Raw genomic sequence first — 27641 nt, 5'->3', positions numbered from 1 at the left:
TCTTCTCCCCCCCCCCTTTTTTTGTTTTTAGGAGAGGACTAGGAAGACATTGAGAACTCACACAAATTTTGGTTTTGACTTTTCAGTGGTCCCTGAGAAAACCTGTGTTGGTCTTTATCCATTTACTAGGCTGCAGGTCCTTGAGAGCAGGGCTTAGATCTTTATTTCTATCCCCATTGCCTGGCAAGTGAACATACATGAACAATAGTTGAAATTAAGGGGGTAGGTGAAATCCCTCCCTCCTTCTGAATTCTGCAGAGATTCCATTCTTAGAATGGTCCCTTAAGTGGAACCATTTCATTCACAGTTCATCAATGAAGTCTTAATAATAATAGCATGCATGCCATCAGCCATTTTCACTATTAACCCTCCCCATCTGCCATTTCACTATTTTAAAAATCCTTCTATTTCAGCTCCTTGGTTTTGAGCTTCCTTTCATTTTTCCATCCCATTTCTTCTCTGAAATGCTGCTTTAACTGTTACTCAAGCTCCCATGAGGCAGGAGAGCATAAAGAGATTTGCTACCAATATACCAGCAACATACTATGGTCAAGTTGTCCAAAATCACAGTGTTAGGAACCTTGGACTGGGGCTATGAGAGTTAATTCTGGGCTACTGTCACTGATTAGCCTATGTGTCCTTGGGCAAGTTGCTTCCCCTCTCTGCACATCAGTTTATCTTAAACTGAGACAGTAGGTCTAGATGAACTCTTAAATCGCTGGGTTCTCTTAACAAGTTAGGATTCAAAGGTGCAATCCAAAAGTGAAACCCGCACACCTCTGAGCAACTGTTATGATTACAGTACAAGGTTCCCCGGACTTGCCTTCATTAGCCCAAGGATACTGCCTCGGTGAAAGGCTATCTGATTTACTGGCAAGAGCCTTCCACAGTGTTGAAAGACATGATCACCGTGGTTCCAGTTTTGTCACTAACTCTGGGTGATCTTAGGCAAATCCTCTCTGGACCTCAGAGCAGTGAGGTCCCTGCTACACAGAAGAGGCTCGAAGACCTGGGAGTGACTTGGAGAGCTTTTCCCGATTCTCTTTCTACAACCTGGGAGGCTCAGACCCAGAGCGGGGTCCTGGCCGGCCAGTAGTCCCGCTTCCAGTTGCAAACGAAACTTAAACTAGCCGCGGCAGCTGACTTGCGGCTTGGGAGGCGGTAGCTACAGGTGAGTTCTTAAAGGAGCAGCCAGAGCTTGGGTAATACCTGGAGCTGTTGACTGGGCGGGGGTTGCAGGCAAGGGGGAATGAACGTGTGAGTAAAAGAGGGAACCAACTTTCTCTTCCCATCCTTAAATGCATTCATACTTGGAATTAATCACTTAGACTTAAAAAATTCTCTAGTGAAGCCCTCAAACTCTTATCAAATTAACTAATCTCCCTATTTTACTTCCCCTTCTTTAATTCAATCCCCCCAAAACTTTTTACTGAGGGGCTAATAGTAACTTTTAAAATATTAGTACAAAGTGTAAGAGTGCAGAGACGGCACCCCTCCCCCCCACCCGCCCAAACGCCTCCCTTTTCCCTCCTCCCAGGCTCCGCCCTTTCCTGCCCCCTATTTTGGGTGGTGCTGATGATTCCTCCCGGAGAACGCTTTTCCAGGTTGGGGATCCACCCTCCGGGGTGCCAGGCACGTGTTTAGTGAGGTTAAAGGTGTCTCGGAATGTGTGTCCTGGATCTGGCGTAGGTGAAGTCACGTCTCTCTTCTGACACCCTCACCCTTCCCGGCCTGGTGCGTTACTCCCTCAGAATCGCGGGACACACCGGTGGGCTAGGGCGAGGTAAAGGCGGGCTCTTCCAGGGCCCCCCCGGGCCACCTGTAGAGTCTGTGTGTCAACTCCTTTGTCCTCAGAGCCACTTCGGTGGCCGCCCCTTTAAGCGAGGAAGTGCACTTAGATGCTCCCCAGGTCCCGTTTTGTCTTCCCCAGCTCCCTCCTGGCCTTCCTCCCCCCCAACCAAAGGTAGCAGCGCTGGGAGCCCGGGGCTCGGCGCAAGCCGCCTCCTCACTTCCCATTGGCTGCAAGCGCCGGGAAAGCGATCACGTGGGGGCGCGGCAGTCCAGATCCAGGGCCGCCATCTTGGCGGAAAGTTTGGGGGGAGAGCGGTTGGGGGCGCGGAAGGAGGCGAGGTTCTGGGGGTGGGGCGGCTAAGAGCGGAGAGGGCGAGCGGGCTAGCGGGCAGCGGCGAGTGTGGAGGCGGCGGCGGCGGCGGCCGAGGAGGAGGAAGAGGCAACGGGGGTGCGGCCGCTGAGGGGAGCTCCTCCCCCGTTCCCTCACCCCCCTCTGTTCAGCTCCGCGAGCCCCGGGCGGGGCGGGGGGACGTGGAGCGGGGCAGGGCTGGGGAGCCGCCCCGAGACCGCCCGGGGCGCACCCCAGCTCAGAGCGCACGCCACTCGTTGGAACTTTGTGGCCGCGCCGCAGGTGTGGGGGCCCGCGGAGGTGTGCATGTGGGGCGCGAGGGCGTCGCGGAGAGCTGCCGCTGCCCTGCCCGGCCCTCGCTGGAGTAGCTCGGAGGAAGCGAGCAAGAAGACAGGCAAGCGAGAGGAGGGGGCCCGAGCAGGGCGGGGTGATCAGTCCAGCTGATCCCTTCTCCCAGTGCGCTACAGCCTCTGCTGGCTTAGGGGCCAAGGGTCGGAGAGCCTCTTCAGCCCCCCAGTAGCAGGTGGGGGGTATGTATACTTATGCCGGGGGAGGCTGGCCCCATGTCCAGGCATTTAGTGCCCTTTGGAGAGGGGGCAGCTTTCGAGGAGAATTTGGCATCTTGCTTCTGTTTGCTCTTAACATTTGCAGGGGAACCCAACCTTAGGTAAAAGCTTTCTGGATTGACACTGCTGGATTGTGCGGCTCTTCCTTTCACTTGGGAAAACTTTGCCAGGGGGGCTTTTCAAATAGGGCTAGGAGTTTTTCGATTTGAGAGTTAGAGGGAAATGCTAGTTTAACCTCGATTCTATTCTAAATTTAGTTTCCTTTATGTTTTGTGTTCTTAAAGGTGTGTGCCCTCTTCCTGATTCTGGAGAAAAATGCCGGTCCGGAAGCAAGGTGAGAATTTATGTCGGAACTCTTCTGTGGGTGTCTCTTGCTTTTCTGTATATCTGTTTTCTGATTGCTATGTTTTAAAGATGTTTGTGTAACTCTGATGAGACAGCACAGCCCTAGCCTTACTACTTAGGGAATCTAAGCCTCACATCATTCAGACGATGGAAACACCTAAATGTTTGTCAAGCTTTTTTCCTTGACATATCTCTGGTGACTGGAGAGGCAATTAACATTTTCCCTCTGAAATGTCTTTTTAAAAATTCTGTATTGGTGTTTTAATATTTCATTTTATCGTTCTTACTAAACACTTTTGTGAGCGAATGTGGGATACTGGCTAAGAACTAGTAGTTTTGAAGCACGTAATATTTGAATTATAATGACAAATTATAGATATTCTGCTTTTGTATATCAGATCAGCTGAAACAGTGTTACTGATACTTTGATCAGATGATCACTAGTATACATTTATTACAAACTGCTCACCTTCTTCCTTTATTGTAACATGTTGAACATTTTTTGGATCATTCTAGGGAATATATATATGAGTACATGAACATAGTGGCATGGATTGACTTGGAGGATGTTGGGAATTGTTTAGGTGCCTTGCAGAATCATTTGCTGCATAGCTAATTTGTAATACTTTCTTGTAAATATATAATTTTTTTAAAACTTTTTATTTTTTTGGCTGTTTGGGTCTTCATTCCTGTGGGCGGGCTTTCTCTAGTTGCAGAGACGGGGGCTGCTCATTGCAGTGGCTTCTCTTGTTGAGTTGCACGGGCTCTAGGCGTGCGGGCTTCAGTAGTTGTGGCACGCAGGCTCACTAGTTGTGGCTCGTGGGCTCTAGAGCGCAGGCTCAGTAGTTGTGGTGCACGGGCTTAGTTGCTCTGCAGCACGTGGGATCTTCCCGGACCAGGGATCGAACCTGTGTCCCCTGCATTGCCAGGTGGATTCTTAACCACTGTGCTGCCAGGGAAGTCCCTAATCAGACTCTTTTTTCTTTTCAGATACCCAGAGAGCATTGCACCTGTTGGAAGGTTATCGTTCGAAACTAAGCCAAACAGAAGACAGACAGCTCAGAAGTTCCATAGAACGGGTTATTAACATATTTCAGAGCAACCTCTTTCAGGCTTTAATAGGTGGGAATTAAAACTTTATTTGTGACCATTATGTGTCAGCTAGGCGTAATGCTGCTCTAAATTCATTTATTTTAAACTTCAGAGAGTGATATACTTGGTTCTCTGTGAGGCAATCAATAACTTGAACATCCAGTGAGTGGTGTATTTTGATACTTAGGCCAATATTCTTTCCAAAAGTATCTAATAACCAAAAAAACTTTGAGTATGATTATTTCAGTGGTCTTTGATAACAGAGTTTAACATCCTAACATTAAAAGATGAAGAAGTTGCAAAAATGTTTCAGGATCCAAAAAGTAATGACTGAGTAACTGTTAGCTTGTTTCTGTATTTGACTTGCTATTTCTCTGGAATCCCTGAAAATGTTTGAGGATTTCTGCTATGTTTAAAAACATTCATTCCCTTAATATAGACCTCTGTTTAAACTTGGCATTTGTGAAGTCAGAATTTTAGACCTGGAAAATGATTTTACAGATGATCTTGTCTAATCTTATTTTACAGGCAAGAATATTGAAACAATTTTATTCTTAACTGTAATTTAAATTTGATGTGGTGCATTGTTTTAAAGGAGAATTGAACACATACATAGTCAAGAGTGCTGAATTCTACTCCTGACAGTGCCATTGATTGAATGATATGGTACAAGTCATTTAATCTTTTCTAAGTCACTATTAGCTGTAGCATGTGGGTGCAATGGAACAGTGGTTTTTAAGCCTTTTTCTAAAAAGTAGCTAGACCCCTTTTTAATGCAAAATCTTATATTTTGTACATAATCCCCAATATATAAAATAGGATGCTCTGTCTCTGGCCCTCTTCTCTAGGTATCTTGAAAAGTATACAAACCAGTGAACTAGAAAAATTGTCCCTTTCAATTCTAAGAATAAAATGTGTTTTTATTTGTCATTGGCTATATAACGTATTAAAATAAGACATATATTTCATTGTATTACAACTTTTTCCTCAGTAACTTCAAAGTAGTTACAGTCTTATATCTATCTATTGATGGAGTAACTTTTGATGTGGCTTGAGGGCTACTTTCAAGTTAATGTATCCTGTCAAATAACTAATTGGTAAATTGATACTATACTAAATTAGTTTTAGAATTAAAGAAGACTTTGAAGAAGATCACTCAGTACATCTGAATAATTTTTTTAAATTTAGCATTATTATAGACTTTTGAAAATATATACAACTAAAGAGAGAACAGTATAATGAACTAGTATGTATCTGTCACCCATCTTCAAAGATTACCAGCATTTTGCCTTTTTTGTTTAAACTGATGGACATTTTTTACATTTGGATTTCTAAGCTCTGAGGTTTAAGGTCCAAATGGATGATCAAATTGGATTCCTCTGAAAAAACAAAAAACAAAGGGAAAAATCATTTTTAGTTGTTTGGTTTTCTAAATCACCATTAAACCTAGGAGTGTTTTATTTAGTAGGGTCACTGTTTAGAGAAAAACAGTATGACTTCTATGTCTTCTTTTACATTTGGACATAGATGGAGTCCTCTGTGTGGAATCTGCGACTTAAGAAAATTAAATGGTTAGTGAAGTAACCAAACAGAACCTACACTTAGATTTCTCCATAGATTGGAGGTAGATTTACTATGTTTAAGGTTTTTTTTTTTAATGTATTCTGCCTCGCCTATTTTGAATGTATTTATTCTTATGCATAATTGAATTCTGATAGAGTTAGTTTTCTAATTGTGAGTTATATTTGTGAATCTTCTTTGTCCTGTATAAGTTTATTGGTTGTGAATTTACTTTGATATTTAGATTTGCTTATATTTTAAGATTTTATAGAATGTGGGATCAGATTTTGGTGTGAGAAAAGTAATAATTAGGAATTTTGAAATGGGTAAATTTAGTAGAGATTTTTTGTGTTTCCATACTGTAGTTGAATTAATTGTTGACACTACTAAATTAATAAATGCATTTTTTGGTGCATGCTTAAGTTGGGTTAATGTATTAATCTTTATTCCTTTTTTTGAAAATTTTTAGGTCAGTAAGATTTTTTTTGCTTTGCACCTGTACCATTGGTTTTGAAACAGTGTGGTAATGTACTTTAATCCTGTAAATTACCCTAAGCTAAACTAGAGTCCACTGTGTTCATAGTGTGTACTGAAAAATTCTGTGTTAACTGTTTTCCTTTAGTAGGTAGCACTCTATTCTGTAAGGTGATACCTGTGGATCATTGGATTAAAGGAGACATGGGGTCTTGACCTCTAATTGTTTGAAAGTCCTATGGTGCTTAGGTTTTTGACTTCTAGAGTTTGGAAATCATTTCCTTAGGCTATAGTGAATTATCTAGTTACTTCTTTGGACTTGCACTCTGCAGCGGTTATTTATTGATTGATTTCTTGAATTGGTAGTTTGTATCGGCTGTTTTCATGCATTAAAAAAAACTTAGTGTGAGGCCCTGGGGGTTTGGTGTTATAGAAGTGTTGATTTTTTCCCCCCCTCCCTCTGTAGTTGATATATTATTAAGATTAGGTTTCTGGTACCTTGGGTTATTCAGAGGAACAGCATGCACATATTGCACTACATCTGTTCTAAGATAGCAGTTTTTAAAAATTTTGGTATCTCTGAATTTGGGGTGCATTTTTTAACGGATATATATTGGCATTGGTCTTACATTCTTAGTGGCATGTGAAATAATGGTGCATTTTACAGTTGATATCCTCCATATCAGTATCCTCAATTCAGTGAAATATGGCAATCATTGTTCTTGCCCTGATGCTTGGTAGCATCCTTGAAGGATGGCTTAAAGATTTAAAAATTATTGAAAACAGAAAAGTTTTTATTAACTTCTGAGTTTCAGCTAAGTTGTTTCTTTAAAGGTGAATATTTAAATTATAGCTTAAAAAAAAGTCCATGAACTATACATTTGTTTAAAATTTATTCCCAAAACATCTGGTGATTATTTTTGTATAAATGGGAGATAAAGTCTGCCTAATTTTAATCCCTGATTTAGGTGAGAGCAGGTTGAAAACTAAATATATTTGATTTTTGTATTCTCATTTTGTGTACTTATATTTGAAAATTTTGTGAGTAAAATAGACTGGATATGGTTTGATAACAGTCAGAGCTCTGCTCTCCAGGTCCATAGTGGTTTGAGGTCATTTCTGATTCTTGCGTTTGTCTGGGATCTGAGAGGACCTCGGTGGTCCTCAAAGATTTCGTACCAGTCTAGACCCTTGGGTTTACTTACGGAATAAGAGAATTCATCTACTTTCCTTGTGCACAGGAGCAAAACCTGATCTCAAGATCAGGCTGGCTTTAGAGACTTTAGTGAGTGAGTCATTTGATTTGTATTTTGTCTGCGATAAATAGCAAGCTTATTTTAATGCACTGTTTTATTTCTGCAGATATTCAGAATGAAGGTGGATTATGTAATAAAACTGTCCATTTCTGAGATTTTTTTAGCATCTAATTCATTTATTGCTGCTTTATTAACTAACAGTTTCACTTGCCCTTGTAAACATGGTGAAGGACATTTTAAGTTTGGAGATACTGAGTATCAAGTGTGACTTTTTTATTTTAATTGTAAAAAAACATAAAATCTATCATCTTAACCATTTTTAAATGTACCAGTCAGCAGTGTTAAGTACAGTCATATTGTTGTGAAACAATTCAGAACTTTTTCATCTTGCAAAACTGAAACTTGATACCTATGAAACAACAACTCCCCTTTCCCTCCTCCCTCCAGCCCTTGGTAACCACCATTCCACTTTCTGTATCTATGATTTTGACTACTGTAAATACCTCACATAAGGGAAATCATAAAATATTTGTCTTTTTGTGACTGGTTTATTTACTTAGCATAATGTCCTCAAGGTTCATTCATGTTGTAGCATGTGATAGGACTCCCTTGCTTATTAAGGCTGAGTTATATTCTTGTGTGTTGGGGTATATGTATATAAATGTGTGTGTGTGTCAAAGTTTTGTTTATCCATTCCTCCATTGATAGACATTTGCGTTCTACGTCTTGACTATTGTGAACAGTGTGGCTGTGAATGTGAGTGTGCAAGTGTCTCTGAGAACCTGCTTTCAGTTCCTTTGAATGTACACCCAGAACTGGGATTGTGGGATCATATGACAGTTACATGTAAAATGTTTAAAGAACCACCATAATGTTTTCTGTAGAGATTGCACCATTTTATAATCCCACCAATGGTGCAGAAGGGTTCCAATTTCTCCACAGCCTTGTCAACACTTGTTATTTTCAGTTTTTTTGATAGTAGCCATACTAATGGATGTGAGAGTATGACTCCTTTTTAAGTATGTAAGAAATAATAATGGCTAACATTTATTGAACACTTTCTCTGTGCTAATAAAAGTATCTCATTTAGTCATCATAATCCTGTGAGGCACATATTCACTTATGAGGTGATTATACTATTTTATAGATTAGAAAAAAGAGGAAATGAGAGATTATGCAGCTTGCCCAAGGACTCTCACATAGTAAATTGTGGAGCCAGAAATTGGACTCAACTAATCTGAGTCCAGAGCCTCTTTTCACCTTCAACCATTAGGGTGTTCTTTATCATAAGTTGAGTATTTTAATGTGAATATCCTATGACTGTTAGTCATATAGTATTTAAAGCATTGGAATAATTTATTTTGGACACTGGCCTGACATTTCTTTCTCTTTCTAGTGTGTGAAACAATAAATTGTAAGACAATCAAATTATAATACATACTTTAAAATTTTATGTACTTTCTCTTTGGGAATCGAAATGGCTTTTTATTATTTTATTTTATTTTATTTTATTTTTTGCGGTACGCGGGCCTCTCACTGTTGTGGCCTCTCCCGCTGTGGAGCACAGGCTCCGGATGCGCAGGCTCAGCGGCCATGGCTCACGGGCCCAGCCGCTCCGCAGCATGTGGGATCTTCCTGGACCGGGGCACGAACCCGTGTCCCCTGCATCGGCAGGTGGACTTTCAACCACCGCGCCACCAGGGAAGCCTGGTCAGTGTTTTTAAAACATGGTTCTTAAAATAGTTTTTACTTTGAAGGAGAATGTTTATAATGATGGAATGATGTTTATAATGATGGAATTTACACACTTTGAAAGGTACTTACTTAGTAATCGAGATTTACAAACTTCCAGCTATAATGGTAAAATGTCAAAGTTCCTTAGTTTTTTTGTTTATTATTGGTCCCAGTGATGTTGTTTTTTAGTCTGTTGGTAACTTTGTGCACCTGCGTGTGTGTGTGTGTGTGTGTGTGTGTAACTTTGTAGGCTAGGTTTGAGAAAGGAAAGCATTTATAACAGGATATGGATCAGACTGTTGACTAAAAATTATGGAATTTGAGGAAAATTTTATTAACTTTTCTGTTGGTAGTTTTGATTGAATTGGATTGTTATTTATTTGTTAATAGTTTTACTTACTCCAGCTTTGAAGCAGTGCTTTGATTATGCTGAATCTGGTTGAATTCTCTTTAGAACCTTGCAGTCACAGAGCTGTAAAATCATCTGTAAATATTTCTTCTAGTCTAAGCTATTTCATCTATGTAGGGATAAATTTTTTCCTACTAAAATTTTCCTTTTCAAATTATTTTTCCAGTACGCTATCCAGGTACTGCATTTAGTTGTTATGTCTCTTTAGTCTCCTTTAATCTGGGCACATTTCCACAACCTTTGCTTTTTATGACATTGACGTATTTGAAGAATACAGTTCCCCTCTGCTCTTATTTTTTTATATATAATGTTTCTCATTTTAGGTTTGTCTGATATTTGCTTGTGATTAGACTCAGGTTATGTATTCTGTATGGTTCTGTACATCCAGAGGTACATGGTGTCTTCTGCCCTTCATTGGTAATGTTAATTTTAATCACCCAGTTAAGGTGTTGTCTGATTTCTCTGTAGTTACTTTTTTCCCCTTTGCAACTTATAAGCAATATGTGGGGGAGACACTAACACCTTGCATGTACCCTGTTCTTTAGCAAAATTTCCATCTAGACTTAGCATCCATTGATGATGCTTGCCTGAATCAGTTTTTACTATGTTGAAAATGACAGTTGAATAATTATATATATATTTTTAACAGCAGCACTTTTCTACAGTTACCAGCTAACACTTGGCATTTTACTGTAATTAAGAGCACTCCTCTCCCATTTATCTATCTAGCTACTTACCTAGCTAGCTACCTAGCTATCATATTTCTTTCAGTGGTGGATAATTTATTACCATCCTTAATGATTTTGGTGTTCAGATTGTCTCAGATTTGCCTAGTAGGAGGCTTCTCAAGCTTGCTCTTATGACATGCCCTCATTTTTTTTTTAGCACTTTCTTACTTTTTGGCATAACAAGATGTTCCAGGTTCATCTTGTACATATCCTGCCCCAGCCTTAGGATCAACCATTTCTTTGAGAAGCTCTGTTTCCTTTTGATACATACCTTGTTTTAAGGAATACCGTGTGGCTGTTAGTCATGTAGTATTTAAAGTGTTGGAATAATTTATTTTGGATACTGGCTTGACATTTTTTCTCTTTCTAGTATGTGAAACAACAAATTATAATACATAGTTTAAAATTTTATATATTTTTCTCTTTGGGAGTCAAAATGGCTTTTTAAATCCATGTTGGTTTAGATGAAAGCAGCGTATCTGTGCCTCAGTAGGTTTGACTATTGTGTATTTTAGTTTATAAAAACATTGTACTTTTAGTTAATTAACTGATAAAATTTTTCCCTCTGAGGTGGCAGGGTTACATTTCATTGCTTTTTAGTTTTCTAGTTGCCTTCTCTCTAACCCTTCAAAATGGAATTTATAAACATTTAAGGTCAGATACATGTACTTTATATAAAATATTATAAGCAAGAAAATTATCATGCCAACACCTGCTACTTCTTCCATAGGGTGAATATCCTTCTAGAATGCTATTCTTATGTATATATACACACTTTCATTTTACAAAACAAACTCCCTACACAAATAAAACATAGTATAATTGTTTCTACAATTCAGTGGGAATTGATACTTAAAATCAGTGTATAAAGTGAAAAATATCAAATTAAAATTATCCTTAAAAATCCTTCAGGAGTTTAACACTGTCTCTCGTTAACTACAATACAGTTGTTTTTCCCTGTAGTGGAAAGAAATCATTGATATCAGCCAAGAAAAATCTTTTTTTGGCTGCCGTCAGGTCTTCATTGCGGCAGGCGTGATCTTTCGTGTGTGGTGTGCGGGCTTCTCTCTAGTTGAGGCACATGTGCTCCGTAATTGTGGTGCGCGGGCTTAGTTGCCCCGCTGCATGTGGGTTCTTAGCTCCCTGACCAGGGATCCATCCCACGTCCCCTGCATGGGAAGGCGAATTCTTAACCACTGGACCACCAGGGAAGTCCTGAAATCATTGTTTCTTCAGTTGATCAACAGATGAAGTAGTTGGCTTGTGTTTACCTCTTGTATTAAAAGCACATAATTCTAGAATCACATTCAGCACAGTGAGATATAGAGAGATGCTATGAAAATGGAGACTACCTGAGGGAACAGTCTCCTCCCTTCTCATTTTTTATTTGCTGACATTTACTTACTAGGTGGACTGATAGGTAGAATTGCCCTTTTTTTGGTGGAAAGAGGTGCTATGGTTGAATTTGCTTAAGTGTATACAGTGTGACTTCTCTGTGCTATACATTTTAACTATTTTTATCCCACAAAATTATCATTACCTTTCCGTATCAATGGATTTGTACCATTTAAAGACTGTATAGATTTATTGTAGTTTTATTAATGATTTCCTAGGAGCATTTAGGTATATAATTTTTCTGAATTATAAACAACATTGCATTTGTATATGCCTCTTTGTTCTGCATCCTTGATGATGTCCTTTGGGTAAGTTCCTAGAATTGAATTGCTTAGTAAAAGGGGATGTGCAATTTAAAAAGGCTTTTGATGTAGTTTTTAAAATTACTGTCAGAAATGTTATATCAATTTAATTTTTTAGATATTATGTGGAAGAATGACTAATTTACTATACCTTAAGCTATGCAGTATTATCTATCTTTTTAATATTTTCTATTCTGATATGTGGAATACACCTTCAGTCATTTTGATGTTTTATTATGTATTTCTTTGAATAAATAAATAGCCAACGATGTAAGAATTTTCTTACATCGTTGTTTATTTTAATTTCTATGAATTATTTGTTCATGTCATTTGCCCCTCCAACCACTTTTTGTTTGTTTGTTTGTTTTATGAGTTTAATAACAAAAACAAATTAATAAAATACATAAAAATGAAACACTAATATCAATAATCACCATTTATATAAGTGTTATAGTTAGAAAAATATGAGGAAACTAGATTCAATTTGTCAAATATTTTAATCCTCACTTTTTTTTTTTCATTTTTTTCTTAGAGGTATAAAATCTACATTAGAGATACCAATTCTGTCTGCCTTGCAAGTTGCAAATAGCTTCCATTGTTTGTCATTTGTTTTTAAAATTTAATTTAAAAAACACATTTATATATGGTTAGATTTATCAATTTTGTTGTGCTTTTACCCTTGGTATTATGCTTAGAAAGCCTTTCCTATCCCTGAGATTATAAAAAGTCTTTACTATATTCAAATTCTGTCATGGCTTCTTTTTTTAACATTTAAATCCTTAATACATTTGGAAATTATTTTGAAATACAGTATGAGATTGCTTGTTTTGTAATATAAATTCATTATTATGCTCCCTTAAACATTTAAAAAAATTATTAGACTTTTAACTTTTTCAGCAGTTTCAGGTTTACAGAAAATTGAGTGGAAAGCAGAGAGTTCCCATATCCTTACCACCCCACACTCCTGTTTCTCCTCTTATTGATGTCTTCATTAGTGTGGTATATTTGTTACAGTTGATAAGCCAGTATTAATATATTGTTATTAACTAAAGTCCATAGTTTACTAGGGTTCACTCTTTGCATTATACATCGATAAACTTGACATATACATTTGTTGCTTTGACGAATGTATCTACTATTACAGTATCATACAGAATAGTTACACTCCCCTAAAAATCTGTGTTCCACATATTCGTACCTTCCCTCCCTACCCCCAAACCCCTGGCAACCACTGATCTTTCTGCTGTCTCTTGCTCCACCTGTTCATCTCTTTCTCCCTCCTCCCAATTCCCTGGCAACCAGTGATCTTTTTATTGTCTCTGTAGTTTTGCCTTTTCCAGAATGTTATATAGTTGGAATCACAAGTGTGTGCCCTTTTCAGATTGTTTCTTTCACTTAGCAATATGCATTTAAGGTTTCTCCATGTCTTTTCATGACTTGATAGCTCATATCTGTTTCAATTTAAGTTTTTAAAGACTTTATTTTTTAGAACAGTTATAGATTCACAGCAAAATTGAGAGGAAGGTACAGAGATTTCCCATATACCCCCTGTCCCCACACATACATAGACTGTCTTATTATCAGCATCTCCACCAGATTGGTGCATTTGTCACAATTGATGAACCTACATGAGCACATCATTATCACCCAAAGTCTATAGTTTTACCTTAGTATTCACCCTTGGGGTTGTACATTCTATAGGTTTGGACAAATGTATCATGACATATGTCTACCGTTATAGATTTATATTTGTATATATCCACCACACTATACAGAATAGTTTTACTGCGCTAAAAATCCTTTGTACTCTGCCTATTCATGTCTCTTCTACCTCCAGCCCCTGGCAATCACTAATCTTTTTACTGTCTCCATAGTTCTGCCTTTTCCAGAATGTCATATGGTTGGAATCACACGGCATGTAGCCTTTTCGTGTTGGCCTCTTTCACTTAGTAATATGCATTTAAGGTTCCTCCACATATTTTTATGGATTCATAGTTTTTGTTTTTTGTTTAATTTTTGTTTTTGAGTGTGAATAATATTCTGTTGTCTGGATGTACTGCAGTTTATTCATTCACCTATCGAATATCTGGGTTGCTTCCAACTTTTGGCATTTATGAATAAAGCTGCTGTAAACATCTGTGTGCAGGTTTTTGTGTGGACATAAGTTTTCAACTCATTTGGGTAAATACTGAGGAACATGACTGCTGGATTGTATGATGAGTATGTTTAGTTTTGTAAAAAACCACCAAATAGCTTTCCAAAGTGGCTGTATCATTTTGCATCCCCACCAGCGGTGAATGAGAGTTCCCATTGTTTCATATTTTTGCCAGCATTTGTTGTTGTCAGTGTTCTGTATTTTGGCCTTTCTAATAGATGTGTAGTGGGATCTTTTTGTTTTAATGTGCATTTCCCTGATGATATATGGTGGAGCATCTTTCCATATGCTTATTGGCTGTCTGTATATCTTCTTTGCTGAGGTGTCTGTTAAGGTCTTAATATTTTTTCCATTAACTAAAATATTACTCATAGATTAGAGATATTACCTATATTATATTAAATTATTACACATTCTTGAGCCTGTGTTTAGACTTCCTATTCTGATCCTGAGTTAGTACTGCCTTATTTCTTTAGTTTGAGAAATGTTTTATGGTTTGTGAGTTTCTCTGTTTAGGATGATGTAAGTTATCACTAAAAGCTAGAAAACTTTTTCTCAACTTCCTTTGAGGGAATTTCTGGAATTCTGTACTTCCCTTACCCCTAGTGTTTGCAAACTTTGAATTTTAGCAAGAAAATAATAAAGAAATTTTTACTTAGATTTGGAGACTTATGAAATACATGTAATCTTAGGGGTTTCCAAATAAAAACTTTTTTGAAATAGGAATGATTCTTCTCAGTTCTGTTGGCCTAATTAGTTGTGTTTAAGTTTAATTTTTGAGAATTTTTCTATTGTACGTGTTATAGCTTTGTGACCTTATAATTTAGATCTTTGTTCAGGAACTGCACTTGTGGGTACCCAATTTAGTCCAAAACAGTGAAAGCACTTGCAGACTATAAATGGAAAATGAGGACTAGACTGTGATAATACTGATCTGTAGGCTCGACAAAATTAATATTTTCAACTGGGAGTCAACTAAAGGGTAGTTTCCCTCTAACGCATGTTTTAACATTCCTGCATTTTCTTGTTTTCTCTTCTTGCTTGCTTTAGTGCATCATTATTTTCAAAGTAAATAATTTTTTTCAGGGTGATAAAAATGTATCAGACATTTAAATTATATGTCTGGTATATATCTGGGTGAGCTGTATGTATTTTTGGATGAGTATGGGATCACTCTTGTCTATTTAATGACAATCATTTTAACTGCATTCTCTCATTTTCTTTACACTTTGATTTACTATGATTTAAAATATAGTTGTCAAACTTTTATAGAATTCTGCCTTTTTAGGTGCTTTAAATTGGAAAACTTTAGGTGTTGTATAATTTTTTTCCTCAGTTATCTCAATCTCCCAAAGACATTATGGTTGTATCTCATATTTTAATTCTCTTATTTCTCTTCCAGAAGGTATTCACTCCATTAATATATATAGTTTTAAATTAATTTATTTTTGGCTGCGTTGGGTCTTTGTTTCTGCTCATGGGCTTTTCTCTAGTTGCAGTGAGCGGGGGCTACTCTTCGTTGTGGTGCGCAGGCTTTTCATTGCGGTGGCTTCTCTTGTTGCAGAGCCACAGGCTCTAGGTATGTGGGCTTCAGTAGTTGTGGCACGTGGGCTCAGTAGTTGTGGCTCGTGGGTTCTAGAGCACAGGCTCAGTAGTTGTGCCTCACGGGCTTCTCCGCGGCATGTGGGATCTTCCTGGACCAGGGATCAAACCCGTGTCCCCTGCATTGGCAGGTGGATTCTTGACCACTGAGCCACCGGGAAGTCCCTCACTCCATTAATATTTATTGGCTGAATGTCTTGAGTGTTCAGAGTAAGCTCATTAATTTAATTCTTTATTTTCATGAAGTTAGTCTTTTGAGAATAACTTGGATTTTCAGACATTGGCATGTTGAACAGACTTTTAGGAAATAGGAGAGATTGGGATTATACTAGAATTTACCATGTTTGTTTTTGTCTTACATTTGTGTAGTAACTTCTGTTTTACTTTAGACTAGATATCTTATGGTACTCCATGTTATACTCCTGAGTTTAGAAAACTAAAGAAAAAGTAGAAGATAATACTTTGAATTCTAGAATGTTGCTTTGTAGAAATGCTAATCTTGTCATAATGATAATCTAACCTTTTTTTCTAAATCTTTATAGTTATGAACAGTTATAATAATTCACTTCTGACATATAAAATGTTGATTAACTATAAAGGACAGGGACTGCATGGGAAATATAAAATATTAATACTTGGGACTACTAAGAAAAGCTCAGTCTCTGTGTGCAGTTTTTCCAGAGGGTGCCTTTTTTGATTGGGTGCACCTTTGAAAAATCTTCACTGATACAACTGAAGGAATTGTAATTGAGAAATAGTTTCTGAAGGGGTGTTATTATGTTGCTCAGCTCCATTGTCTCGGGACACCCTAAAGATGAAGAAATGTGGTGGACAAATGAAATAAAGTGTATAAACTTTGGAATGTTAGTCGAGGTGGAATATGGGTTAAGATTAAAGATGTGTGTGTGTGTATATAAATAAATTTTTTTAAGGAAAGTGATAACTACTGTGACAGACTGTCATCAGAAATGTCACCACACTGTACATATGTTAACAAATATTTCAGTACTTTTGCTTATGGTTTTAGTTAGCCAAGTATGGTAACTAATCTCTTTTTAAGTTGGGTCTTATCTGGCAATATCAGTTATCTTGACCCTAGTAAGAAACAGATATCTAAATAGCTAAAATATTATAAAACCACATATTGTATCCCATGCACTTTACTTATTTAAACTCCCCTAGACTCTCAATTCAGCTCATTTTTTAAATTGTGATAAAATATATATAGCATAAAATTTACCATTTTTAAAATAAGTGTGCAGTTCAGTGGCATTAAGTACATTCACATTCAGTAGCTATCACCACTATTCATCTCTGGAACTTTTTCACCATCTCAAATTGAATTTCTTTACCCATTAAACAGTAACTCCCCATTCTCTTCTTATCCCAGTCCCTGGGAATAACTTCTCTTTCTGTCTCTATGAATTTGACTATTCTAGGTACCTCATATAAGTGGAATCATACAATATTTGTCTTTTTGTGTTTGGCTTACTCCACTTAGCATCGTGTCTTCAAGATTCATCCATCCGTGTTGTAGATTGTATCAGAATTTCATTGCTTTTAAAGGCTGAATAATATTACATTGTTTGTATATAGCACATTTTGTTTATTAATCATTCATCTGTTGTTGAACATTTGGGTTGTTTTCACCTTTTGGATATTGTGAATAATGCTGCTATGAACATGGGTATATAAATATCTATTTGAGTCCTTTCAGTTCTTTTGGGAATATACCCAGAAGTGGAATTGCTGGATCAAATGGTGAGTCTGTGTTTTAATATTTTGAGAAACCACCATACTGTTTTCAACGTGGCTGCATCATTTTATATTCCTACCGGCAATGCACGAGGGTTTACTTTCTCCATATCCTTATTGACACTTGTTATTTACTGTTTTGTTGATAATAACCATCCTAGTGGGTGTTTACTCAGCTTGTTTTTTCTTAAATGTGATATAGTTAATAATGTGGATATTTGGTTCTCTGGTCCATAGGAGCTCATATACAGCAAATTAGAAAGGACTGTTTGATAGATTAATGTAAGACCTAGAAATGAGGTATTTCAATTAATAGCAGCAAGTTGCAAGTGAACTTTTGAAAAATTCATAATAAAGTGTAGGGAACACTTTATTCCTTGACCATACTAGATAGTAAAGTGTTACTCTGAATTATATTAGTCTAGATCTCTGTTGTCCTCTACCATAGTAGGTACCTAAATTAATTAAACCTAAATAAAATAATAAATTCAGTTCCTCGGTCACACTGGTCACATTTTAAATGCTCAAGAGGCATATATAACTAGTGGCTACCATATTGGGCAGTATAGCTGTAGGACATTTATCACTGCAGATAGTTATTTTGGACAGCACTGGCCTAAAATTTTAAGAGATGTTATTAAAGGACAATACAGCAGTATTTCTGCTAATTATAGAATGAAAGGTCACATAGAAATTTAAGATTTGAAACTTGACTTACAGTATTGGATAATATAATAAAAATTTTATGTAGTGATGTGGGCTATTTATATTGAGACTGGTAACTAACCAATTGATCGACACTGATTTAGTGCTCTTGGGAGGCATAATACTGTACTAGGAGCTCTGTTTTTTGTTTGTTTGATTTGGGGGGTAGGAGATCTCTATAGACAGGTAGGTAGATAGATCTACAAATATTTATCTCCTACATATATAAAAATATACCTCTTACATATATAGAAATACATGTCCTGCTACATAAATATATACATACTGTCACACACATATATATCTTCTAGAAAAAAATTTTTCACCTAATATTTTCTGGAAGATAGTCTGTATTTAAGTTTCCCTGTTCTTGTCACAATGTCTTTTATAGTTCGTCCCCCCTCCCCAGCCTTCCCCAAACAAACACACACACACACACCAGTTAAGGCTCTGACGTTGCAGTTAGTTGGTGTGTCTTTTTTGTTTCCTTTATACAGAAATTCTTACTTTCAAACAATTTATTTTCCCTTTCGTGACATTGCTTTCTCAAGATACCAGGCCATTTGTCTTGTAGAATGTCTCCCTCTGAATCAGTTTTGTTGATTTCTTTTCTGGTGTCATTTAACTTGTTCCTCTGTCCCCTGTATTCCCTCTGAACTAGAAGTTGGTTCTAAAGACTTGATTTAGGTTCAGATTAAACAGTTTTTGTTTGGTAAGAACCATTTGTAGCTAATGCTCTGAATTTGAGTTTTTAATTTTTTCCATGATGGTTATGTGAACAGTTTTATATAGTGATTCATAGTTTATAAAATGCTTTCACATACAATTTTCTGCAGCAATATTAACATCCTGTGAAGTAGGCCGATATTATTCTCACTGTCAGACCTGAGTTTTTATTAGCCTTTTATCTAGAAAGTTCTACAATTCCACTGGTTATCAAAACTAAAAAGGGAGTTACTTTGTCTCTAGTATCTTCTGATGTTTTTTTTTTTTGCGGTATGCGGGCCTCTCACTGTTGTGGCCTCTCCCATTGCGGAGCACAGGCTCCAGACGCGCAGGCTCAGCGGCCATGGCTCATGGGCCCAGCCACTCCAGGGCATGTGGGATCTTCCTGGACAGGGGCACGAACGCGTGTCCCCTGAATCGGCAGGCGGACTCTCAACCACTGCGACACTAGGGAAGCCCCTGATGTTGTTTTTTAAGGGAGATACTAATCTTTTAATCATATTGAGAAAACAAGAAATAAAAGTTATTCTTTCTAAATATTATTTACAGTTATTTTATTTGATTCTATACAAGATAATACCCCATCTTTACTGCTAAATAATAATTTCCCTCCTTTAAAAAAAATCAACTCAAAATTATACCAGGAGGTGGATAAAAAACTAGTAGTGGGGTAGTTAAACATGAAATAACTACCACTCAGAGCTTCTGAGCAGCATGAATAACCAGTGTTAATATACTAAGTTCATATAATTCCAGCTGATAGCAGAGTAGCTTGATCTTCCAAATTATCCTGTGTTGCTATAAGTACATTTATCATTTCTTTCAGAGTTTTGTCATACTTTTAACTGATTATTTCTAAAATAACAAAATATTTTAACTTACTATTTCAAATATTCAAATTCGAGGCTATCTAAAAAATACTTCCTAGTTCTTTGATTTTATTTTAATGTATTATTCTTCTTTTGTTTTACTTTGGTTACAAGGGCAGTTGAAACCACTTGAGGGGTTTACATTCCCAGCCTGGATATTGGTGATACAAAAACATAAAATATCAGTGATGACTTATGTCTGCAGAATTCACAATAATAGTATTAACTACTATCTGTTAGGAGCCGAGTGTGTGCCCGTGTGCACTTTACATGTATTGCACTGAATACTTGAAACAATTCACAGTGATAAGAAGCAAGTTATCAGAGATTAAGTAACTTGCCTATACATGTAGCTAATTGATGATGGAATAGGGATTTGAACTCAGCACTGACTTCGAAGTATAAAAAGCCTATGACTTTTACACTGTGCCCTGCAGGTTCTGATATGTGACATAATAAAATGAGAAAATATTCACTGTATAAGTACATTATAAGTTTGGATTTATTTTACTAATCTAGAGTAAAAATTTTGCTTTTGAGTTATGTTGTTTCAGCAATACATAGTTTAATTAGAAAATTTAAATACTTTTGAATTTTTCTTTTCCTTTCCTCACATCTAGATATTCAAGAATTTTATGAAGTGACCTTACTGGATAATCCAAAATGTATAGATCATTCAAAGCAGTCTGAACCAATGCAGCCTGTGAATACTTGGGAAATTTCCAGCCTTCCAAGCACTACTGTGACTTCAGAAACACTACCAAGTAGCCTTAGCCCTAGTGTAGAGGTAAGATAAAAAAACTTTTCCTTAAGCTGTTTTTCAGTGATCAATTAATTGGGGCTCCTAAGTTTTCTCATTTTATTAAAATGGATATTTTGTGGAAGTATCATTTATAATAGAATAAAAAGGATGGGATTAAAAATACTTTTGAAAGGATAAGCTCAGAATTTCTGGTACCCCTGTCTTAAAATGTTGTGAATGGTTCAAGGTCTGAAATACTTGACTATTAGAGTACTACTTTAGTCTTACTTAGTATTATCAGTGCTTCAGGTTTATTAGTATTACTTAAAGTATATTACTTTATTAAAAATTACTTTGCATGCTAGACCTTAGTGAGGCCCCATCTGTGTAATAATTAGATGGAAACTACTTTGAAAATACGGTTTTGCTCTGGTATTTTTTCTCAGAAAGCAGTTGCTACACAGATTCTCTGTTTATTGGCTTGAAGGATTGCATTGTTAAATCTCACTAGAGACTGATCAAGAAATCTTAAGGACAGCATTGGTTTCTCTATTTTTTTTGTAGCTAATTATTTCTTTGAGTTTTCATAACTGTTTTAGTAATGTTCTTTTTTTGTTGTGATCTACTGTTGCTGGTAGATATGACATAACAGAGATATGAAGCATTTTGTAATGAGGATTCTGTCTGAGGAACATTAGTCATTTGAAGGTGGTTGTCTGACTGACTTTGATTCTAGTATCTTACTGCTGGAGAAGTGCCTGGAAAATTGAATCAGGGAAAAGTAGTGGTAGGCAGCAACCAGACAGCCCTTTGGTAATGAAACAGATTCTCAGTTTTCTCTTATATTAAATAACATAGAACTATAGAATTTTAGAGCAGGAAGAATCAGAGAACATCTGATCCTTCCCCTTCATCTTAAAGATGAGGAAACTGCGATCCAGAAGAAAAGGAATGACTTGACCCAGCTTATTTGGCTAATTTGGGCAAGTTTACCTTTGGATTTTAGGCATCTTAATACCCATTTCACAGTTCTCTTTACTAATCATAGTATGTCCTTGTATTTTTCTCTTTGGTTAGAGAATGTAGTGTTGTATTGCCTGTGTATCTTTATTTTTCTCTTCTCTTATTTTCATCATCATTTTCTCTTAGGTAGTTTCAGTTTCCATTCCCTTTAATTGATATATCATTTGCACTTATGTTAGTCCATTTCAGATAGATTTTTAAGATGTTAATCAGTAATACAGTTTCTATTTCACATTTACTGTGGTCCTAGGTTAAAAAATTTTAAGAAACATGTTAAATTTTAAGGGAATTGGCTTCTTATTTAATAACTTAATTATTTTTCTATTGTCTGATTTATGATGCTCAGCTATGATTATAAAGCATAGAGTTCTTGAAGTTGAGTTGTCTGTTTTTATAGGTGATTGTTTAGATAATGGCCTGATCATTGTAACCAGTAAATGTTCTTTAAGGTTAAATAAGTGGACAGTTCTGCAAGTTGCAAGTTAATTTCCATATAGATTTCAGTCTGAAAGATCAACTGTGTATTGAATTCCGTTAAGAATGGTATTGGAAACATTTCAACTTTTATAAAATTATGAGGCACTGGTACCTAGAATGCTTTTTGCATTGCTGGTTTCTGCATGTCCTGAAAGGTATATTATGGACATAATAAAGGTATCTAAAATTAAGAGGAGAATAAGGCCTTTCAGACTGAAATATCAGATCTTATTAATTAGGAATGTGGAGGAGAAGGGAGTATGGTTACAAAATGTTGTTTAGGGCTTGTTGCATGGAAGATGCTGTAGTAATGTTTGAAATCTGTACCCATTCATGGGTGGACTTAGTAAAGGGAACATGGGGATATATCCATCAAGTCCTAGATTCTTAAGAAGAGAAAAATCTGTGAGCTAAGGTCAGTTAAGGGGAAGTACTGTTTTTCAGAGAGGACAGGATACCCTGAAGATGTTAGTCTGAAAATGCAAATAGTTTTGAAACACACTGGTGGATGACAGTCATAAGACTTAAAAAAAAAGCTTGGAATATTTGGAGATTTGATTTCTTTTGAAGGAAAGAAGGAAAGTATGTTCCTCTATTACCCATTCATTTATGCTTCATTTGGACAGAAAACTTGGCTAAGTGACCTTTAACTTGATCTCTCATTTCAATCCCTACTTTAAACTCTTAGGGGCACAGTGTTTGGGACTGAAAAGAGAGTTGGATAATTTAATTCACCTCAAGTGTTTTACAGTTGAAGAGAATCCACTGACTCAAAACAAATGCAAAAAAAGTTTTTATTGGACTATAACTTGAAAAAAATTAAAATCATGAAAATATTTTGTCTTGTACAAAAAAATTAGATTATTATTACACTGCACTAATTTTTGGATTAAAAAGTAAGGTAATCTTTTTCTGACAAAATTGCGTGCAACATGATCTTGTCTCTTTCACTTTATGTTCATTTTTGCAGGACTATCTTAAAGAGAGTTATTGTTGCAGAAATTATTTGAGATTGATCAATTTCCACCAGGGCTTGCCTCTCTTATTCTCTTAAAGTAAAAATCTTTGTCTTGTAAAGCATCTATCCACTTTTCTTTCTTGTCTTTTTTTTTTTTTAACAGTTGGTAACTGATCTAACTCTTGCCAGATTCCCATTTGTCCGTTAATATGTGGCCTTGTGACTGTGTTTCTTCTATTTCTTCTGATGTAGTAAAATGGAAATTAATACCATTTTTTTGTGTGTGTGTGTGTGGTACGCGGGCCTCTCACTGTTGTGGGTTCTCCCATTGTGGAGCACAGGCTCCGGACGCGCAGGCTCAGCGGCCATGGCTCACGGGCCCAGCCGCTCCGCGGCATGTGGGATCTTCCCGGACCAGGGCACGCACCCGTGTCCCCTGCATCGGCAGGTGGACTCTCAACCACTGCGCCACCAGGGAAGCCCAATACCATTTATTTTTAAAGTGACATAATTAGTATTCCATTTAGTTATAACTTTTTTTGGTTTTGGTATGTCTTTTACTTTGAACATATGTCTAGTGAGACGTTTGCATATGTTTGCTTAATATTAATGATTGTGGGTAATGGGGATTTTGTTTTTTTTAGTACTTTTCTGTTACTTTTTAAAAATAATGAGCATGTGTTATTTTTATAAAAACAAATCTATTCTAAAATAAGAACAATTACTTTTAGAGATTGTAAAGAAGAATATATGAAAGGAAGCAAAATGCAAGAGTAGGAGAAATTGTTTGATTTAAGGAGAAATTCCAACAAAGAAGGATGCACTATTCTATCTTAGTTCTTTGGGGCTGCTATAACAGAATACCATAGACTAAGTGGCTTATAAACAACACAGATTTATTCCTCACAGTTCTGGAGGCTGGGAAGTCTAAGATCAGGTCACTAATAGATTCACTGTCTAGTGAGATCTCACTTCCTGGTTCATTGATGGCCATCTTCTTGCTATGTCCTTATCATTGAGGAAGGTGTGAGGAAGCTTTCTGGGGTCTCTTTTATAAAGGCATTAATGCCATTCACAGAAGCTCCACTCTCAAGACCTAATCACTTCCCAAAGGCCCCATTTCTTAATATTGGGTTGGCCAAAAAGTTCACTCAGTTTTGTCTGTAAGATGGCTCTATTAGTGCTTAGTTGCCTTTAACTTCATTTGAAAAAAATTTTGTTAGATTGTATTGTGACAGCTGTCATATCAGCGTACATTTAAAAAAAAACTTATCAGAATTGGTGAATTTTTGTGTAGCCATTTTAATATTGAAGATGGAAGAAAACAGCAACATTTTTGGCATATTATGCTTTATTATTTCAAGAAAGGTAAAAACACAACTGAAACACAAAAAAAGATTTGTGCAGTGTATGGAGAAGGTGCTGTGACTAATTGAATGTGTCAAAAGTAATTTGCAAAGTTCTGTGCTAGAGATTTCTCGCTGGACAGTTCTTCACAGTTGGGTAGACTAGTTGAAGTTGATAGCCATCAAATTGAGACATTAAGTGAGAACAATCAACATTATACCACGCGGGAGATAGCTGACATACTCAAAATATCCAAATGAAGCGTTGAAAATCATTTGCACCAGCTTGGTTATGTTCATTGCTTTGATGTTTGGGTTGCACGTAAGTTAAGTGAAAAAAACCTTCTTAACAGTGTTCCTGCATGTGATTCTCTATTTAAACGTAATGAAACGTTCCATTTTTAAAACAAATTGTGACGGGCAATGAAAAGTGGATACTGTACAATAATGTGGAATGGAAGAGATGGTGGGGCAAGCAAAATGAACCACCACCAACCACACCAAAGGCCGGTCTTCATGCAAAGGAGGTGATGTTGTGTATATGGTGGGATTGGAAGGGAGTCCTCTATTATGAGATCCTTCTGGAAAACCAAACGTTTAATTCCAACAAGTACTGCTCCCATTAGACTAACTGAAAGCAGCACTCGATGAAAAGCTTCCGGAATTAGTCAACAGAAAACGCATAATCTTCCATCAGGGTGACCGCATGTTTCTTTGATGACCAGGCAAAAATTGTTACAGCTTGGCTGGGAAGATCTGATTCATCCGCCGTATTCACCAGGCATTGCACCTTAGGATTTCCATTTATTTCAGTCTTTACAAAATTCTCTTAATGGAAAAAATTTCAGTTCCCTGGAAGACTGTAAAAGGCACCTGGAAGAGTTCTTTGCTCAAAAAGATAAAATGTTTTGGGAAGATGGAATTATGAAGTTGCCTGAAAAATGGCAGAAGGTAGTGGAACAAAACAGTGAGTACATTGTTCAATAAAATTCTTGGTGAAAATGAAAAATATGTCTTTCATTTTTACTTAAAACCGAAGGAACTTTTTGGCCACTCCAGTACTGTCACGTTGGGGGTTAGAATTTCAACCTGTGAATTTGGAGGGGGACACAAACATTTAGTCTGTGGCAGTCCTATTCCTGATGATACAGTACGTTTCAAATGGATCAAAAGGTTAAAAAAAAAATGAAACCATAAAAATAAACTTTTCATTCTTTTTTGGATAGAGGGAAAGCTTTTCTGAGCACAACAAAGAAAACCTTGAAAAATTCAAAGAAAAGGTTAAGAATACTGACTGTAGAATTTCTTTGTGGATTTTACAAAGTTTGTTTGAACTTTGATTATAGAATTTCTGTATCTTAAAAGATACAATGAACAAATAAGAAATGTTACACTGGGAAAAAATTTTGTCACATTTATGAAAAGGAACTAATTTCTAACCCTTTTAACTCAAGAGACCTCTTACCGATCAATAAGAAGGAAAAAGCCAAATTCAATAGGGTAGTGACCAAAGGACATGAACGGGCAGTTTGGAGAAAAAGAAATACAAATGGGCCAATAAGCCTATGAAGAGATGTTCAATGTAACTTTAAAAAATGCAAATTAAATTGACAGAATATTTTTAACTAACTTGATTGTCAAAGATTAATTAAACGTGAGGAAGCAGAAACTCTTATTCTGTTGGTAGGAGAATACAGTGGTGCAGCAGTTTTGAAAGACAGCCTGACAGTATATATTCATATCCTTTGATCCAGTATGTGTCACAGATGTACTCTCATAAATTATTAATATATATTAAAAAATATGTGCCTGCTCATTGCAGTATTATTTGTAATATTAATAAAAACCAAAACAATCTAAATGATTATCAGTAAGAAACTGGATAAACATAATATCATACAGCCACTTAATGTAATATAAAATAGCAGGCATAAAAATATAGTCTCTGTATCTACTGTATGTTAGTAAATGATTGAAAGCAGTTTGCAGATCAGAAGATATAGTATGATTCTGTGAAAAAAGAAAGTATTAATTTAGGTAGGTTAAGAATACCCACTTTCAGTAACGTACTCTCGTTTTCAGTTGTCCCTGCTATCTCTAGGTCTCCTGTATCAGATGGGGACTGATGGAACTCCTTCTGAGTTCATCTTTATGGGAGGGAAATTATCTGACTCAGTGGTATAGGGAGGATATCTCTTTTCCCCTTCTCTTTGACCTTGTATTTAATGCTTTAAAGTAATCCATCTGCTTTAATTTAAGTAGAGTTAGGAGACAGAGTTGAAGTGTATATTCAGCCTGCGCGGTTTAATCTGAAGTCCTCTAAATACTAACTTTAAAAAATTTATTGAAGTTCTTTGTAATATTCATATATAAAGGTCCACAAATTATAAATGTACAGCTTGATGAATTACTGCATTGTGAATACATCAGGCCATGGGAAAAAAATGAAATGACTGCTAGCGGATTCTGTAATTAGATAGTGATGATCGTTGCACAACTCTGTGAATATACTAAAAACCAGTGAATAGTACACCTTATAATTTGGTGAATTTTATGGTATGTCCGTTAAATCTCAATTTAAAAAAAAAAGTAGCAGTACCCCCAAAATCTCCCTTGTACCTTTCCTATTCACTACCTGATCCCTTTTCCTCAAAGGACCATCCTGATTTCTAACACCATTGTGTTGGTGTTTTTTGCCTCTTTTAAAACTATATTAACACATTTATACAGTATGTACTCTAGCTTCTTGTGTCTAGCTTTTTTCTTACATTTGTGAATTTCTTCCATGATTTGAAGTTTTTTCATTATTACTGCTGTATAATATTCCATTGTATGATACACCACACTATATTTATCCATTCTATTGATGGTGGATATTTTACTTGTTTCCAGTTTTGGGTTAGTGCTGCTTTGAATATTCTTTTACAGTTATTTCTGCCATAGTATAATGTTTAAGTTCTTAAAAATCATCATACTGTGCAAAGGTGTGCAGTGAAAACCACAGGGCTTATGTCTTGAGAAAGTAGGGGACTCAAAACTTAAAACTTGGTGAGTGCCACATTTAAAAAAGGTAAGAACCTAATAGAAATGGCAGCACAGTTTCACACATGTTAAGTGACTAAGAAATGCATAATATTACAATAAATATGACATTTTACCTTGAAAAAAATCTTGTTTGCTATGGGAGTGTGTGTTCGGGTTGCAACTTGTGAGTTACTGTGAAGTGCTGGCAGGGAGAATTATCTGAAAGTGGATGAAAAGTTATAACACCAGATATGGATG

General features: G+C 36.5%; 1 protein-coding gene across 17 annotated transcripts in view; it reads left to right on the top strand.

The window, feature by feature from the left end:
- Positions 1–1080: 1080 nt before the first annotated feature.
- The window catches only part of DLG1 (discs large MAGUK scaffold protein 1), a 285870-nt gene continuing 259309 nt past the window's right edge, over positions 1081–27641 (top strand). For 8 of the 17 annotated variants that reach the window (XM_089910632.1, XM_089910628.1, XM_089910636.1 and 5 more), the window contains exons 1-4: positions 2576–2670; positions 2991–3040; positions 4042–4173; positions 20434–20600. In XM_089910632.1, the coding sequence (XP_089766758.1) occupies positions 3022–3040; positions 4042–4173; positions 20434–20600 (318 nt within the window). In that variant the 5' untranslated portion in view covers positions 2576–2670; positions 2991–3021. Of the gene's footprint in view, positions 1172–1614; positions 1735–2232; positions 2535–2574; positions 2671–2732; positions 2808–2990; positions 3041–4041; positions 4174–20433; positions 20601–27641 lie in introns of those variants that run through there. The other 9 variants (XM_089910637.1, XM_089910635.1, XM_089910634.1 and 6 more) reach the window with 7 other exon arrangements.

This window comes from Delphinapterus leucas, chromosome 4 (assembly GCF_059928025.1).
Source record: "Delphinapterus leucas isolate spDelLeu-1000000601 "Yukka" chromosome 4, BTC_Dleu_Yukka2, whole genome shotgun sequence".
Lineage (NCBI taxonomy): Eukaryota > Metazoa > Chordata > Mammalia > Artiodactyla > Monodontidae > Delphinapterus > Delphinapterus leucas.
The sequence above is the reverse complement of the archived record's forward strand: the minus strand, read 5'-3'. Positions and strand labels throughout refer to the sequence as shown.